Source organism: Colossoma macropomum, unplaced genomic scaffold (assembly GCF_904425465.1).
Source record: "Colossoma macropomum unplaced genomic scaffold, Colossoma_macropomum, whole genome shotgun sequence".
Lineage (NCBI taxonomy): Eukaryota > Metazoa > Chordata > Actinopteri > Characiformes > Serrasalmidae > Colossoma > Colossoma macropomum.
The window spans coordinates 36,680,020-36,696,728 of record NW_023494791.1 but is presented as its reverse complement, the minus strand read 5'-3'; the positions used below and the strand labels follow the sequence as shown (position 1 = coordinate 36,696,728).

The following is a 16,709-nucleotide window of genomic DNA, read 5'->3' as shown; positions in this document are numbered from 1 at the left end:
GTCTTTTTTTGCCCCATCCCAACTTTTTTGGAACGTGTTGTTGGCATCAAATTCAAAATATGCATATATTTCTCAAAAAACAATACAATTTCTCAGTTTCAACATTTGATATGTTGTCTTTGAAGCATTTTCAATGAAATATAGGATTTAAATGATTTGTCATTGCACTTTGTTTATATTTACATTTTTCACAACGTCCCAAGTTTTTTGGAAATGGGGTTGTAGAAAATAGAGAACACAGACCCAACGGTTATTTAACACTGAGACAACGTTTTGACAATTTGCATTGTTGGCATTTGATGTTAGGGCAGAACTGAAAAATAATGTCAGGACATTAACTTTCACTTGAGGCAGCACGGTAACCCTATCTGGACTAAGCGGTTAAAGATGATGATGATGATGATGTTGAGGCAGCGTTTACATTTGATGTGGCAATGTGGAAAAGTTGCGTAGTTTCATCTTTCAAATTCAACACACTAACCACTATTATTCAGCACTGAGACACACTGTTATCACAAAATGCATGCTGGGAAGCCACATTAAACAAGACCACTGATTTATATAAAAGAAAGCTGCTGAAGGAGAGAGTCCACCAGTTCGAGGTTTGAGAGAAACATTTCACTTGCACACAGACAGCAGACAGGTAGGTGAATCCAGCAAAGAATAACAGCTCTAAGGTACACTTTACTGTTACATGAACTGTGTATTTACATGTATGTGTTCTTGTATGTGTATGTGTGCATTTTATCAGTGTACATTAGATACTCTGGTGCAGTTTCCCCTTAATTGGGAAATGAATGATAATTTTCCATGACATCTGGGTAGCTGTTAAACCTGATTTACAGTATAGGTGTCATATCGGCATTGGTGCACAATAGAGGGGTAGGGACTACTGCTCAGCTTGAAACCCAACAACTAACAGTGATTGATAAAGCACTGAAACCAATCATTTACATCAAAGAAACTCCAAAAGCAGTCTGTCCACAATAATGTGATTGAATTACTAGCGAGCCAGTGGTCTTAACTGGCAGGGCGACAAACATAAATAAAGAGTGAACTGTACTGCAGCAGGTGAAATGCACCAATACAGGATAGATTTCAGAGGTAATTTATCATGAAAGGCATGTTTTCCAGACTAATGTATATAGAATGTTGACTACTGTGAAATAGTACAAAACACTTGCATGCACAGTATTATTGAAAATAAAATGAAAGACACAAATATCAGGGTTCCTTTCTCTTTGTAAATATTGGATTCCCAGAGTCCTCCCAGATCAAAGCCCCAGTTCATATTGGCCATATAAATATATTTTTTGTAGGAAGACTGATAAATCAGGCTTGAAACAATTGACGGAATGACTTGTTTGTTGACTTTGCAGTGCCAATGACTTTTTTTTAAAAGAAGGTGGCACTGAACCCCATCAAAAAGGATGTTTTTAAATATCTTTATTCCAGGGAAACCATGGTGAAATACACAGTTGAAGTCTTCACAGGTGATGCTTTCACTGCTGGGAACGCCAACGCGATTTTCATCAAACTCATTGGTACAAAGGGTAGCAGTGAACCACAAATCCTTGATCGCTTCACAGGCATACCAGGCTGTTCAGTAAGTTTCTTGCATTTTATTACAATATATTCTTTTTTTTACCATTACATTATGTTTAGTGATGGTTTTAAATGAGTCTTAGCATTAATCCTGGGACTGGATTCATAAAACTCTTCTCACCTTTTTAAGAACATTCTTAAACACCTTCTTTAACTTAGCCTGGCACTTATCTTAAACTGTGCCTTAAGGGAAGCTTCTGGGGTCTTTTGATATATTTAACATTATAAATAAAAGTATTTTGTAGCTTGATATTAATTACAACTGAAGCACTATGATGTAATTCTACCCAAAAAAAGTACCATTACTGCAAAAAAGTACTAGAACAGGAGTAGTTGTAATTTGTTACTGTCCACCTCTAAAAAAATGACCCTTCTTCCTGACCACACATAAAGTGTGAACATTTCTGAAAGGCCTCTAAACATCTTCTGTGCTTTGAATAAAAATAAGAAGTCCAAGAATAAGTATCAACTGACTAAGCAACTGATAATGATTCAAAACTGAAAGTAAACTTAGCAGTTGAAACATTAAAGTAAAGAAGTTGTTCCTTTTATAATTTCTATGCATATTAAACAGTCACGCTAATTGGCTACAATGGTAGACCTTTGTAGCTACCCTACTGTTGACCTCTCAAAGCCATCAGGAGCTGGCGTACAATGATGCATATACAAGAACTTGGTTCTTTAATGAATGCACAAATATAATCCTGAAGCGTCGCTGGCTGTGTTTTGGATGAAACAGTGCAATGACATAAATTAGCTCTGTATGATGATCTAGGGCAACACAGCCAATTAATTATAGCAATCACATACGTTCCCATTCGTGTTCTATTGCTTAATTATTTCCCATGACTTGAGTATTTTTGCAATGCTAATTCACCAAGATCTTTTTACAATAATGTGACTTTTCTTTGCCCAATTTTCTTGTTGATTTAGTCATGGCCAGTTCCACACACTAGCTAGGTCTCATCTATGAAACAATGCTACCAAGCTAGGAAAGTGAAGGCTTCTTCTAAGTCATGTGAAGCCAGCCCATAACTTCTTTATGAACGGCCACCAACAGAACTAGGGCTACAACTTACAAGAATTTCCAAAATAGATTAATTGGTTCATTATGGCTTCAAATAATAGATTAATTAGTCAAAAAGTCTATATTTCACATCATAATCAGTGTTTCTTTTAAGAAAGTAAAAATACAAGGATTAATTCTCCTTTTGCAAAATTGCCTTTTAAACATGCTGAGCTTTTGTCATTTTCTGCCGTGAATGTGTTTCCTTGAGAATGTCACTAATGACCGACACACTGTCATTATTCTCACAGGAAACCACTCTTAGATAAAGTTAAAATGGTGTTCCCAGATTTTGTCCTGTGCTGTAGTCTGAGCCATCTGGATTTTTCCTCTTTCATTTAAGCGGGATGTGCAAACATCAGCTAATCTATAGCAAGATTCATTGCCAACAATTTTTTATTATTGCCAGTATTGATAACGTTGATTAGCGGCAGCCTGTAAACACAGCATTCCTGGACAGCTCAATGCCGACCATTGCATTAGCAGAGAGAGAGATCAGGCCGACCTACAACTAAGAGAGAGACCGATTATACTTCCAGCCACAGATGACTGTAGCATCGCTGGGGACACTTGTCAAACAATAACATACAAACATTCAACTAACTAATCGGGTGCTTATGCACTGTATGTGGCAGAAGGTTTTCAGGGAGATGTACTTCACTCATAACTTGCATTGCATTGGCATGCCCCATAGTATCCTAACAGCATGTTAGTAATCTGAATAATACATTCTCCAACAGAAGACGCTGACTGTGTCCTGCAAAGAAAGTCTTGGAACGTTCTTTCTGGTTCAGTTGGAGCTCAAGGCACTTGTGTTTGAAGATTACTGGTTCTGTTCCAAAGTTATCGTCACTGAACCTGAAGGACGCCGGCTGCTGTTCCCGTGTTACCAGTGGTTGTCTCCTAAGAAGAAGGCAATTCTCAGAGAGGCTACAGGTTTGTAACCACAAATATAGCAGTGTAAGAATATGCTAATTTATATTTATGCTCACTCCAATATTGATCACACATATTAGGACGTGTTATAAGCTGTGGCAGATCTAGAAAATTTACCAGGGGTGGCAAAGGGGTGTTAGGGAGTTTCGACATGGTGTGGGTGAGTGGATGGGTGGGAGGGTTTAGAGGTTGCACAGTTGTAACGCCGATTGCCGACAGGGAAACAACTCTCCTCCTAAAGGTGCAAACAACTGCTTCACAGTGAGGTGGAAGCCAATGAAGTGGCAGAAATTTACAGGTAGCGTCTGGAGGGGCCGATCAGGGAGTTGGAGGAGAGACTGTGGCAGCGTGTGACGCTTTTCACTTGTATGCTTTGTCTGCAATGCATTGAGACACCATTCCTAAGTTCTAAACAAAGAGGCTCCCTTTCGCCTCAAAGACATTCCCTCAAGTCGTCATGACAGTGCATAGCTTTAGGGAGCAACTCCAAGAGTGATGCCTAAGCTGTCAGTGCTTCTAGTTTCACTGTTTTAAATGAACAGCTTTGAAAACTTTCTGTCTAACAGAAGTAATAAAAATGCTGCCTTATTGAACTGGAACATCTTGCCACTTCGAAAAATAAACTCATTTGTTACTTAAGTAATTAGCTCATTTTGGTATCTCTATAAATAAAAATATTAGTAAATAACATTATCATATATATTTCATATCATATATATTTTGATGAGTTTTTGTCTTCTCACACTAAATTTACTTCAGTTGAAGGTAATTTCAGAGCGAAATTAAACTAATTAACCACAAGGACTTTTTTTCTTGACCATTTTTTACCCACCTTTACCAAGGCCACTGATAATAATGGAACTGACTGTATATGTTTAATTTCAGAATGATTGAAAAATCAGATTTATTTGGATTTATTAATTTTCCCATTTTCTGTGTAGCTAAGTTAAGCCACAAGGACACAGAGGAGCCATTCGCCATTGACGTGAAGATGTTGCAAGAAAATGTGAGGACTTCAGGTAAATGACATCCCTCCAAAATCAGTCTAACCAGTCTGATGTGATGTGTTTTCCTCTTGCCCCGTGTTGGAAGTTTGATTCTTTTAGTTTTGCACCGGAGTTTTGCGGCTAATGCAGCAAATAAGTTATGGAACCCTACAGCCACCAGCTTAGCACTGTGCAAACTGCATACTTACACACATAAAAAACAGTATAAGAGAATAACAGAATATAGAGAAAACAAAATGAAATAAAAATAGAAAATTCTAAAAAAAAATAATAAAAGTAACAATAAAAAATACAGAAAATACAGATGAAGTAGAAACAACAAACTGGGTAAAAGCTCAGAGTTATATTTATATTATATTTATTCTGATCACACTGATGTCCCAAAATGCTTGTCTTTAAGCAGTTAGGACTCACCTTCTCCATCTGAACTTCCAGTTCTTCTTAAAAGAATTTCTTCTTTCTCTGTTTTACTCTGCCTACAAGTAGTAACGCACTTTGTGTGGATGTTTCAATGGCTCATGTTCGAATTATCACATTTGTGGCTTATCATGAATTATCATTTAAATGGCTGCTCAAAGTTACCCTCACATTTGGTTTTTGCACACTTCACATGTGAAATATAAGTGACTTTTCTGTAAGAGTAATCAGGTGCACACTAGAGCCAGCTGCAGGAGCTAAATTTAGTAAATCTGCCCCCAAGAGTCCAATCCTGGCAGTTCTTTGTTGACGCAGTACACAATATTTATTTTTCCCTAAAAATGATGCCGTTTTGTGGGGTTTGTGCAAAACTCCTTTTCTTCCAGCTCCTGTTGGGTTTAATCTCCTTCTTAATTTCTGAGCATTGCAAAAATATTTTGTATTTTGTGAATTTAACTGTATTGTTTTGTGGTTGCCCTGCGATGGACTGGCGACCTGTCCAGGGTGTATCCTGCTTTCCGCCCAATGACAGCTGGGATAGGCTCCAGCACCCAACCGCGACCCAGAAGGATAAGCGGATTAGATGATGTATGTATGTATGTTGTTTTGTGGTTTTACCATCAGAAGCAGAAGAGACATTTAAAGCAAATTGTAAAATTCTATTAACAGTAGATTCTCCTTGGTGAAATCTAAAAGTGGGCGTGGTCTGTGACCATATCATATGCATTTACAACAGTGTGACGGTGTGTGCTGTGTGTCTTGCAGATGGAGTGTGTATGACTCTGAAATGCCTCACAATGTACAGGTGGACTCAGCAAACAGTTTGCCTTATGAGATCAGATTCTCCTTCACGAAATAAAAGTTCCAGTACTCACTGTTGAGAGCGTAGGTTCCACCTTGTAGCTGTAATTTAATTAATGTGTGTGTTGGTGGTTCATGTTTAACACATCTTGCTATTTTTCTTATTGTATTTCAGTTCACTGGATATAAAGCTGAACAACTTTCATCATCCTACAAACACATGGAACAGCATGGAGGAACTTGAGGATCTCCAGAGGAACGTGACTGTGAACTATGGTATTTTTCTTCAAAACATGGAATGTACCTAACTTTTAGATCTGACCACCGCCACCATAACACAGTCTGTTATGGAGGCGGTGTCTATACTGTCTATACTTTTTCCAGAATACATCAAGAAACATTGGATGACCGACACGTTCTCTGGCTACCAGTTTCTGAATGGCTTGAATCCCATGATGATCAAGCGTTGCTCAAAGTTGCCCAAGAACTTTCTAGTCACATGGTCAAGTCCTCTTTACCAAAAGAGAGCTCTTTGGAAAAAGAAATGGAGGTACAGTGTGAAAAACAGCACTTTGAGTGATTCACCACTGATTACATTTGTACTTTTTTCTGATTTCTCTTTAAACATGTTCAATCAGAAGGGAAATATCTTCCTGTGTGACTATGCAAGACTAGATGGAATTGTGATAGATGGGAAGCAGCAGTATGTGGCCGCCCCTCTTTGCTTACTTTTCAGCAATCCTCAGGGCAAACTGCTGCCCATCGCCATCCAGGTAAGACCTCAGATCTGATATTGTCTTTAACTGCAAATGGACATAAGCATGGATCAACCCCTTAAACCAGCCAGGACCTGCCAGGGGTCTAGAGTTCCATTCCTCATTGGGAATTGTAGAGTTTAAACCTTTCCACTCCGTTGAATAAAAAGAGTGTCAAACCTTCTTTCTCTTAGCTGAAGCAGAAGCCTGAGGCAGAGAACCCCATTTTCCTCCCTACTGATTCCAAGCATGACTGGCTTTTGGCGAAGCTCTTCGTGAGAAATGCAGAATTCAACGAACACAAGCTGAACTTCCATCTGCTACGCACTCACCTGTTGGCTGAGGTCTTTACCATGGCAACCCTGCGTGCCCTGCCCTCGGTTCATCCCCTCTTTAAGGTGGACACTTTTTCCAGTTTACATAGAAGCACAGGAAAGCTTTGGTACACATGCAGACAAGAGAACTACTAAAGATCAACAAGGACAACTTTGAAGAGCACAATGCTTTCTTGATTAGGAAAGACTTGATTTAAACCTGCAATTGCTTGTAATGTACACTTTTACAAAAGATGGTTCTTCAAGGATTCTTTAGTAAAGGCAATGGTTCTATTTAGAACCAAGATTTCTATGTAAAACCATTTTATGCTTAAATGGTTTTGTGGGTGAAGTTGTTCTTTAGATTGATGGAGAATGTATTCTGTATAGACCCTTGAAAATGGTTTTGTCTACCCTTCTTGGTGCTATATAGAACCATATCCAACACATTCTCCATCAATCTGAAGAACCATTTCACAATGCAAAGAACCATTTAGGCATGAAATGGTTCCATATAGACCTAATGGTTCTAAATAGAACTGTTGCCTTTACTAAAGAACTCTTGAAGAACCATCTTTTCTAAGGATGTACAGCAAGGCAATTCTTACCTCATCACACAGGGGCATTTGCTCCAGTTAGCGCCACTGGACCAAAGGTTGATTTCTGCCAGGAGCACACAGATTTAAATTAAGTACTTTTGTTCCCCTCCATTTTACAGCTTTTCTTTTTTCTGTATTTTGAGGGGGCATGAGTAGTTAGTGTTTTAATATATTTTTGCACATCTGTGAGGTACAAATACTCCACCCCATACTTTACCCCAGACTCTTGAAGAAATACTACAGAGCCAAATAAAAGCCAGTTAGAACCAAACAGCATTGTGACAATGAGATTCTATACATTACACCTCATTCAAAAGTACTCAAGAATATGTAAACATAAACAGACATGATTGGGGAGCTTGTGAACTGTTGTGTAGTAATAATATAATAATGCGATCGTTTGCTCTTTATCTCACAGCTTCTGTTTCCTCATATTCGCTACACTCTCCAAATCAATGTCATGGCAAGGAAACAGTTGATATCAGCTGATGGACTTTTCGCTGAGGTGTATATGTCCTTTAAGATCTTTAAGATCATTCCAAAAGTGTACTGTTTTGTAGAAATGTATGATAATTAATGTTAGTGTCAGTATTCATGCCTAACTGGATTTTTTCAGTGACTCTTTAGATCTTTACCACACAGCACTCTGCTATAGGTCTAAAAGGACTGATTACATTCTTGAGAAGAGCGACTGCTGGTCTGACTTATAGCTCTCTGTGTTTGCCAGACGACATTAAGGAGAGAGGCCTGGAGAACATTCCCCAGTACTACTACAGAGATGACCGGCCTCAAGCTATGGAACATCGTTCACAAGTATGATGGAGCTACATTAAATGTAGACTGTAAATATACCAGGCAGTATTTTTATACATGTATGACAATGAAGATGTCTGTGTAAATGTTCAAGCTGTCATACTAACTGTGAACCCTCCAGGTTTGTGCACAGAGTGTTGGCACATTACTACACTGAGTGTGACGTCCAGGAGGACTCTGAGCTTCAGACATGGCTGACGGAGATCGTAGAACACGGTTTTCTGAAAAATGACAACGGTGGTGTGTGCTGTGATTTTAGTTATTTTGGGACTGGTTTAACAGACGTACTGGAAATGACACTAGAATCATTTTAAGTTTCTCTGTAAATTTTGTGAAGCATGTAAACTATTGTCTGTCAGGAATTCTGTTGTCCACTTGTCTAAAATATAATTTCCTGTCCACTGTTAGGAATCCCCAAGTCTTTCCACACAGTGGCTGAACTCGTCAAGTTTGTCACCATGTTGATCTTCACAGTGTCGGCCCAACATGCTGCAGTCAACAATGGCCAGGTTACACAATATCATTTTGCTTAAAGCAGATTATGACTTTTCAAAGCTGGAGATCCCAAAGTAACATCGTTTTCTGACAAAGTGTTTTTTAAGAGTCAGAATGCGCCAGTAGAATCATGGGTACAGATGCCTGTTTTTCTGCAGAAGTAGGGGGGCAATATTTTGGTACATGGCGGAGCCAACTGTCAGCAAAAAGATAGTGTATAGTGTAACCTAGCATGTTAGATTAACACTAGGAAGACCATATCCAGATAACAAACTGTCATTGAGTCCATGTTAAATCGTTAACATCAGTGTTGATTTTATTGAATCAACATTCCTATCTAATGTTGGTTTGTAATCACTTTTACACCCTGAATTATATTATAATTTTACCACACATCAATTTAATTATATTATATTCAGACATCACTGAAAGTTTAACAGAAATTCAACATAACACCAAGCTACCTCACTCCTTTTGTAAACCCTTGGAATATCAAAGCCAGAGGTGCCCAAGTCTGGTCCTGGAGATCTACCACCCTCAGATCCAACATACATGACTCTAATATTCAGATGCCACAGAAGGCCTTCACCACCTGGATCAGGTGTGTTAGATTAGGGTTGGAGCTAAACTCTGCAGGGTAGCTGATCTCCAGGACCTGAATTGGGCACCACTGATCAAATCCATCCTGCTTCATCAACAGCAGTGGTCTCCAATCATGGTTCTGGAGATCTGCCCCCAGAGTATAGTTCCAACCACAATTTGCCGCACCTGCTAATCAGCATCTTCCCAATGCCCTGATTGGCTGGATCATATATTTTTGAGTGAAGTAAGAGATGGGGCAGTTCACTGGATACAGGTTGCAACTAAACTCTGCAGGAAGGTTATTTTCCAGGGCCAGGGTTGGAGACCAGTGATCTACAGCAAGGACAGTGTCTTAAAGAGCCAACTGGCCTTAAACAAACAAAACTTTGCATTGGTTTCTTTATTCAGATTTATTGAATAACGAAATAATAAGAAAATGAACTACGCAATAGTGTGAAAATATACTCATATACTCAAACTATCACCAGACAACTGGCTAACTTCACAAGATCTCATATTTCTTTGGATGCTCTGAAAACTGAAAGCTGTGTTTTTTTTTTTTAGTACAAAACTAAGAATATTTGTCTGCCGCTATATTATTTCAAAAGCACACAGTCACTGCATGGTAGCTAGCATAACTTTACTTTAAGATTCAGTTAATTTAACTTGTCTATTTCTTCCTCGTGGCTGTATACAGTTTACCAAAATATAGAATATACACTAAATTTAACCCATTGTTATCATATTGTCTGTGTTTCTGTCCTACCTTTCACTGCCAAAAATACTCTCTTACTCACATGATGCACTGAATCAGATTTAGCAACAAACGTTATGCATCTTCACTGCTTCAGTTCTCAAGTAAATGTTTTGTTTTGGAAGAGATTGATTAAATTCAAAATCTAATTTTGTTAAACTCACAAACTTTGTTTGAAATGGATGTCAAATGTTTGTTTAAAAAGGTGAGAGCAAAAGCCCTATAGATATTCCCCCACAAGCACACTTAAAGCGATCACTGCCTTTCACCTGCTGAGCAAGAAGTCCTCAGATCATGTGAGTCCAAATCCACCACCAAGAGGATCTGGGCCTGATGTACTAAGCCTTTTAAATCAGTTTCTGACACTATTCTAACGCATTCTTCCCATGTGTTATGTACAGAACTACTCATGGCCCTTAAGATGCAGTTTTTGGGCCTTGTGCATGAAAATGTGCATACGCATGCGAGGGAGGACTGCGTCAAATGTGGGAAGATTGGGTGGAGATAGAAGTACAGCTGATTACATATTCAGCACCATTTACTAAAATTTGAGCAACTGGTGGCTAATGGTTTTGGGTTTTTCTCTGCCTTTTAAAACCAGATACAGAGGGGATAGAGGGGGTGCTGAGGGGGCTCTGGCAGTCTAAAATTCAAGATTTCAACTGCAAAAAAATAATAGTAGTAATAATAATAATAAAACATTTGAGCTATACAATTATTTTAATCTAGTAAAGACCCATGTGTGGTTGTTTTAGAGTGGAGTTTGTGTTTTACGTTTTGTGTTTAGATTTTCAAAATCTGCAGTAACTGTGCACTATTTAAGTGAATGGCATTATTCAATACAGTGAGCCGACAACTGTTGGCTGCTTTGACCGTTACCGTGCCACATATCAACAATCTGATTATTTGCCACTCAGTTTGTTTGCATAAAGTTTGTCCAGAAGGAGAGAGTAGAACGATTATGCCCGTTAGGGGTTTTATGTGTCAGTTATAAGTATATATTGTCATCTCTACTCATTATAGCACTGTATGGCAAATTCTGATGTAAATTAGCAAGAACTGAAAAAAGCCAAGTCATTTCACATATATGAGACTTAAAATTTCAGCACCCCCAACTTAAAAAACCCTCTTCAGTGGTCAGGACCCCCACAGGGCCACCACAGAGCAGGTATTATTTGAGTGGTGGATCATTCTCAGCACTGCATTGACACTGAGGTGGTGGTGGTGTGTTTGTGACACTGCTCTGTCTGTGTTGTGCTGGTACGATGCTCTGTGGTGATCCTGTGTTATGATCATTGAAGAACAGGATAAAAAGTTGGTAACCCTCTGAGGTCCACCAACACATCTGCGTTTCTGTATGTGTTTCTCTATCTATCGATAATACAGTACACAACCTTTCAATCCCATCTTATCGTGAGATCGTACGTGACTCACATGCAGAGTTGTGAGTGATCTGCCTCTCTGTGTGTAATTGGTGGCTAGATTAGGTGCATCAGCTTCTTGTACGAATATTTTGCATTCCACCTTAGATGATGCAGCAGTTAGGCTAGATTCAGATGCCTCAGCTTCTTGTATGAATTTTCACGTTCCACCATAAATGGTGCAGTAGTTAGGCTATATTCATGTACCTCAGCTTCTTGTTTGAATTTTCTCATTCTACCTTAAATGGTGCTGAACTTACATTCAGGCACAGGATGGAACTGCTGCAGGTAAACTTAGAGGAATATTTGATGGAGGAAAATCGGAAGGTCGCTTTTACCTGAATGTTTCTTACTGCACTTTGCCATCTCGCATGCTCAGTGGTGTGTGGGCGGTCACTGTCTTTGTCTCTTGGGGGTGGCAAAACAGAATGTGGGGAGGGCCAACGTTTTCACAGGGCAGGACTAAAATGCACGCCAGGCCAGACTGTCCAGAAAGAAAATCATGGCATCTAGCAGATCTCTGCTTGCCCGTTACACAATTCAGCCCCCAAATCAGATGTGCAGGAAGAAATGGGCACAAAATATGCTGTGATGTGGCCGTAGCATGCAGCTCCATTACATTGCTGTGCCTTTAAAACCCTGTGCCTCACAAACAAGCAGTCAACGGGTGGGGCTGAGCACAGTTTGCATGGTTGGCTGCAGTCTTAGTAAATAGGACGATAATTCCTGCGCATTGTCGTTACATTGCGATCGCGTCAAGGCACATTCTGTGCCGCACCTGCAAATTTGCTATATACACTAAGTAAAGGTGTACTACTACCAAATAAGAAAAAACATTGTCAGCCTGCAAAACCCAGAAAAGACATTCATGTCAGCTTGAACATGTACTGCTTAGTTAACTGGATGATTATCTGAAGGTAAAGTGTTATGGATAAGCCTATCATGTTAATCCAAAAGCTACTGCTCTAATTTTCGAAGCCTAATTAATAGCTACTCTAGTTGCCCAAACGCAAAATTAAACTCTCCCTAGATTTGTGTGGGTTGCTTTAGTGCAGATATTGGCTAAGTAAGGTGTAGATGTTCTAATAAGTAAAGAAATCTGTCATATTTGGCATGATTTTTAATTAGTTTCCTGTGTTCACATCAATAGAGCACATCATGAAGTTGAAATAGAGAATTTGTTGCCCTCTATGCACCAGATTAGTATGCAATTAATTGGCTTCTTAAGAACTCCCAAACCTGTCTCCTCTGTTTTTCTCAATTCTAGGACAATGTCAGTTGTAAAATGTGCTTTATTAATACAGTTAACTGAATGGAACCTAATATGGCACAAATCAAAAATCAATAGCTTGCATTAATGCTTCTAAGGGTGTGTTTTCTACTGTGGCCTGCTTTGTTCTCCTGCAAAGTATCATGTTTTCTTGCTCAGGGGGTGCTGAATCATACACACAGTCTTTTTGCCACAGTTGCTTTTCTGTTCACACAGACAATTCTAGCCAGACACCACAGGTCACAATCATTAGGCACCCTTGGGCGGCCACCGCACTGTCCACTGTGGGTCTGATGTATTCCTGGAACACACGTGACCGTGTCCCAACTTGGGAAATGGAATGTCCTATCCATCTGGTATCCACTATCATGCCTTGTTCAGTCTCTGATTATTCACGTCGCCTGGCCATGTGCATACTGACCAGTGTTCACCCTCACTCACAACATAACACCTCACAGCTTATACAGGTGTGGGAGTTCCCATTCTGTCCCCTGACGTGACACTACATCACAATCAATTTACATACTGCTATCCCATGACTTTTGGTACATCAGTGCATAGCACATTATTAATGAGCAGTACATTCTTGCATGTTTTTCACACTTTTAATGGTCATAACCATTGTGATGTTTTGAAACAATGATCTCTTTTCTTTATATTCCTGCAGTATCCTCTTGGATATTACCCGGAGGAGCTCTTCACTGAGGCCCTGCCCCTTCAGAAAATGGAACAGTTCAGGAAAGATCTGAAAGCTCTCGAGGGTGAAATAGAAGCAAGAAACAAGAATCTTGAGCTTCCATATGATTACCTAAGTCCGAAGAATGTGGATAATAGTGTAGACATTTAAGAAACTGGAGAATCAGTCTGATGGCAATGCATAATCAATCTGCTGAAAGGATTCTGATCACACTCCAAACAGATTTTCATGTTCTTTTATTCTGCTTCTGTCTTCTGCCACATATTGCATATGATAATTCTTAAATGCTGCAACTAATTACTAAATTCTAGTGGACATTTAGCATTTAGAAATGAGGTAATGCATTGTTGGCTAAGTAGCAGTTTTGGGGTGGTACTTATTCTATCTGGTACCTACTTTTTCACAAGCACAATTAATGTTTAAGTGGGTTTTCGCGCAAATCAGTCTGACCTGTAGACACATGCTAATCAGTTATACATTCATGATAGGAATCTCAATCTAATGTTGTTATGATACATAATTTGTGAGCATGAACCTCTGACTTCAACAATAAAGTTACATGAATGCTTTCTGTAAAATGAAGCTGACGGTGGTGTTGTAAATCTTTGATTTTGCCATGGAAGAGATTCAGGAGACCGGGGTTTTGCAGAAATAATGATGGTCATAATGATGAGAGCGTGCCTTAGTCTCACCCCAATCTGAACAGCAGCTCAGACACACAGCTTTTATGCCATGCAACTGACCCCCCACCCCCAACAGAGTCATACAGGACAGTGTGGGACATTTGAATCCTGTCGTAAATACCTTACTGTGTTCTGCCCCAGGACATCCCCCTTAGGGGGTGTAAGGCCATTTGGTGTAATTGTTCAAACCACGAGAACAGAAATGGAGGTGGCTTCATAGACCGTTCAGCATTAATACGGTTTAACAGTGAATAACAATTAAAACAAAGGACAATAAACAGAAAACTAGAAAATAAATCAAAATAGAACAATTTCCAACAGTGGGGAAGCCAGAACTAATGTTTTTAACTCTCACCACTTTAATTTTGAATTTAATCTTGATGTGAAAAAGACCAACAGGTAAGAGAAATTTCATAATTAATAATATAATTATATTTTAAATAGACATACTGCACTGTGTCTGCCATTGGACCTATTCACAATTATAATGTAGCATTATTACAGTTTTGTAAAACACTTCTTTAATAACCATTAACATTAGCTAGCTATCAAATGAGGCTACAGCTTAAGTCTTTTTTTAGATCAGGGTTAAAGCTTGCAGTATCAAGCTGGCAGTGTCTTACATTATCACAGGCACTCTGCTTAATTAACCTTAGAACACTAGAAAAGTGAATCTGAGGCACACAAATGATATCACTGACTGCACAGTCACATATGGATATAGACCATAGTTGCTAAGAAACATCATTTAAAAATAATGGTAACATTTTATTTTAACACATATTGGAGGTCTTGGGCACGTTCAATCTCAAAACATTTTGCCTCGTTTTGCAACGTTTTGTCGAAACAGTGCACAATGGGACCAGAACCTCAAGGAAATTGCCAGGGTAAGCGTGTCCCTCCCTGTGGGCTGCTGCAGCTACGTGTGAGGAGTCTGTGCAGATATTGCTGTCAGAGCCTCAAGCCGGTCCGGCCTCTCCTCCGCCAACCCTTCACTATCATCTGTAAGAGCATGCACATCAGTCAGCTCTGAGCAGCAAGTAAGAAAGTAAAGGTAGGGCTTGGCGATGTGATGATATCATTATTGTGCTAATGCCACAGTATAGGCAAAAGTTTGAACACTCCAGTCAAATTACATGTTTTATTAGTTTTCTAAGTGAAAACTAGTTTACACATCCTCTACAGAGAACACATGTAAATATGGCATTTTTATGCAAATTTTAGTGCACAATTTGTATTTATTTGCTTAAGTTTAAGAGACCCTTATTAGTCTCTTAAAAATCTCTGCAATCTAACCCATCTGTGCAGTGAAGCACCACATACACACTACTGAACACACACACTAGGAGGCAGTGAGCACACTTGCCCAGAGCGGTGGGCAGCCCTTGCTCAAGGCACCTCAGTCATGTACTGTCGGCTCAGGGGATCAGACCAGCGACCTTCCGGTCACAAGGCTGGCTCCCTAACCTCCAGCCCACGACTACCTTAGATTAAGATGTTAGAAATAATAGAACATGATACTGTGCTTATGCTCAGCTTATTTTATTTCGGAAGACAAGTGAAGCATTACAGCTTAAGTTCACCTCCATAAACTGGAAGCAAGTGAAGCATCAGCAGCATTAATGCACCCTTCGCTCAGCACTTAAACTCCAGTCTTACTGGAGAAACTCACCAGGATAACTGACCATTTTCCTCATTGGAGCAAAACAAAAGAAACACAGCTCTCTCTATTTGACTGATTTTTAACAGCCTCTGCAGATAATACTAGTGCAACATTCACCATGAGGCTGAAGTTGACTCTTTATTCATCGGCTTTATGTTGGAATTTGTCATTCCACCTTAAATGGTGCCGCAGTCAGGCGCTGGAACATAACTGCTGCACCATTTAAGGTGGAATGGAAAAAAATTTCAATAAGAAGCTGCTGGAGAAAATTTTGGCTTCATACATTCACCATCATTTTGCTGCCTTTTTGTGAAGACTTTGTTCAGCTCGGCTTGACTCGGGACTTGAGTGCGAAGACTTGAGGCTTACTTGTTACTTGCAACTTAGTGACCACCTCTGTGAGTAATTATCATGAGATCTGTGATTTAAATCTGGTAAAAATCTGCAATGTCTGTAGTTTCATTCTGGAGAGAACATGAACTCTCAAAAGTACCTCTCACAAGATGGTGGAGTGTGGAGAGTGGTCTCGTTGGATGGCATTTAAGTGAAATGTGCCCACTTGACCAGCCTAATGCTACTCTTGTCTGGTTGTAACTAGAAATGTGTTTTGTTCTTTTATTGGTTGGACCAGTTTAATTCTAGTCTTAATGTTAAAATGAACATCCAGGCTATGATGTTTTTTTAAAGCAAATGGACAAATTCTGTGGAAAGTGCAAATTCTATTTATTCAATCTGTGTTTTATATTCTGATTTGAATTTGATGGAAAGTAATGTTGTGAGTACCATTTTTTATGCAGAAAGAAAAAAACATTTTTGGCCTTTTTTGGCAAA

General features: G+C 39.2%; 2 protein-coding genes across 2 annotated transcripts; both read left to right on the top strand.

The window, feature by feature from the left end:
- The first annotated feature begins 577 nt into the window (after positions 1-577).
- Positions 578-6,076, top strand: LOC118811085 (polyunsaturated fatty acid lipoxygenase ALOX15B-like). Its single transcript, XM_036575294.1, has 5 exons — positions 578-643; positions 1,456-1,606; positions 3,412-3,607; positions 4,549-4,613; positions 6,008-6,076. The coding sequence occupies exons 2-5, from the start codon at positions 1,463-1,465 to the stop codon at positions 6,074-6,076; spliced, it is 474 nt and encodes a 157-aa protein (XP_036431187.1). The 5' UTR covers positions 578-643; positions 1,456-1,462.
- Positions 6,077-6,194: 118 nt separating this feature from the next.
- Positions 6,195-15,223, top strand: LOC118811084 (polyunsaturated fatty acid lipoxygenase ALOX15B-like). Its single transcript, XM_036575293.1, is given in 11 exon segments — positions 6,195-6,327; positions 6,330-6,382; positions 6,471-6,605; positions 6,782-6,985; positions 7,919-8,005; positions 8,143-8,283; positions 8,285-8,313; positions 8,435-8,553; positions 8,722-8,822; positions 13,503-13,596; positions 15,135-15,223. Coding segments are annotated over 11 exon segments (1,143 nt in total). The 5' UTR covers positions 6,195-6,236.
- Positions 15,224-16,709: the final 1,486 nt, after the last annotated feature.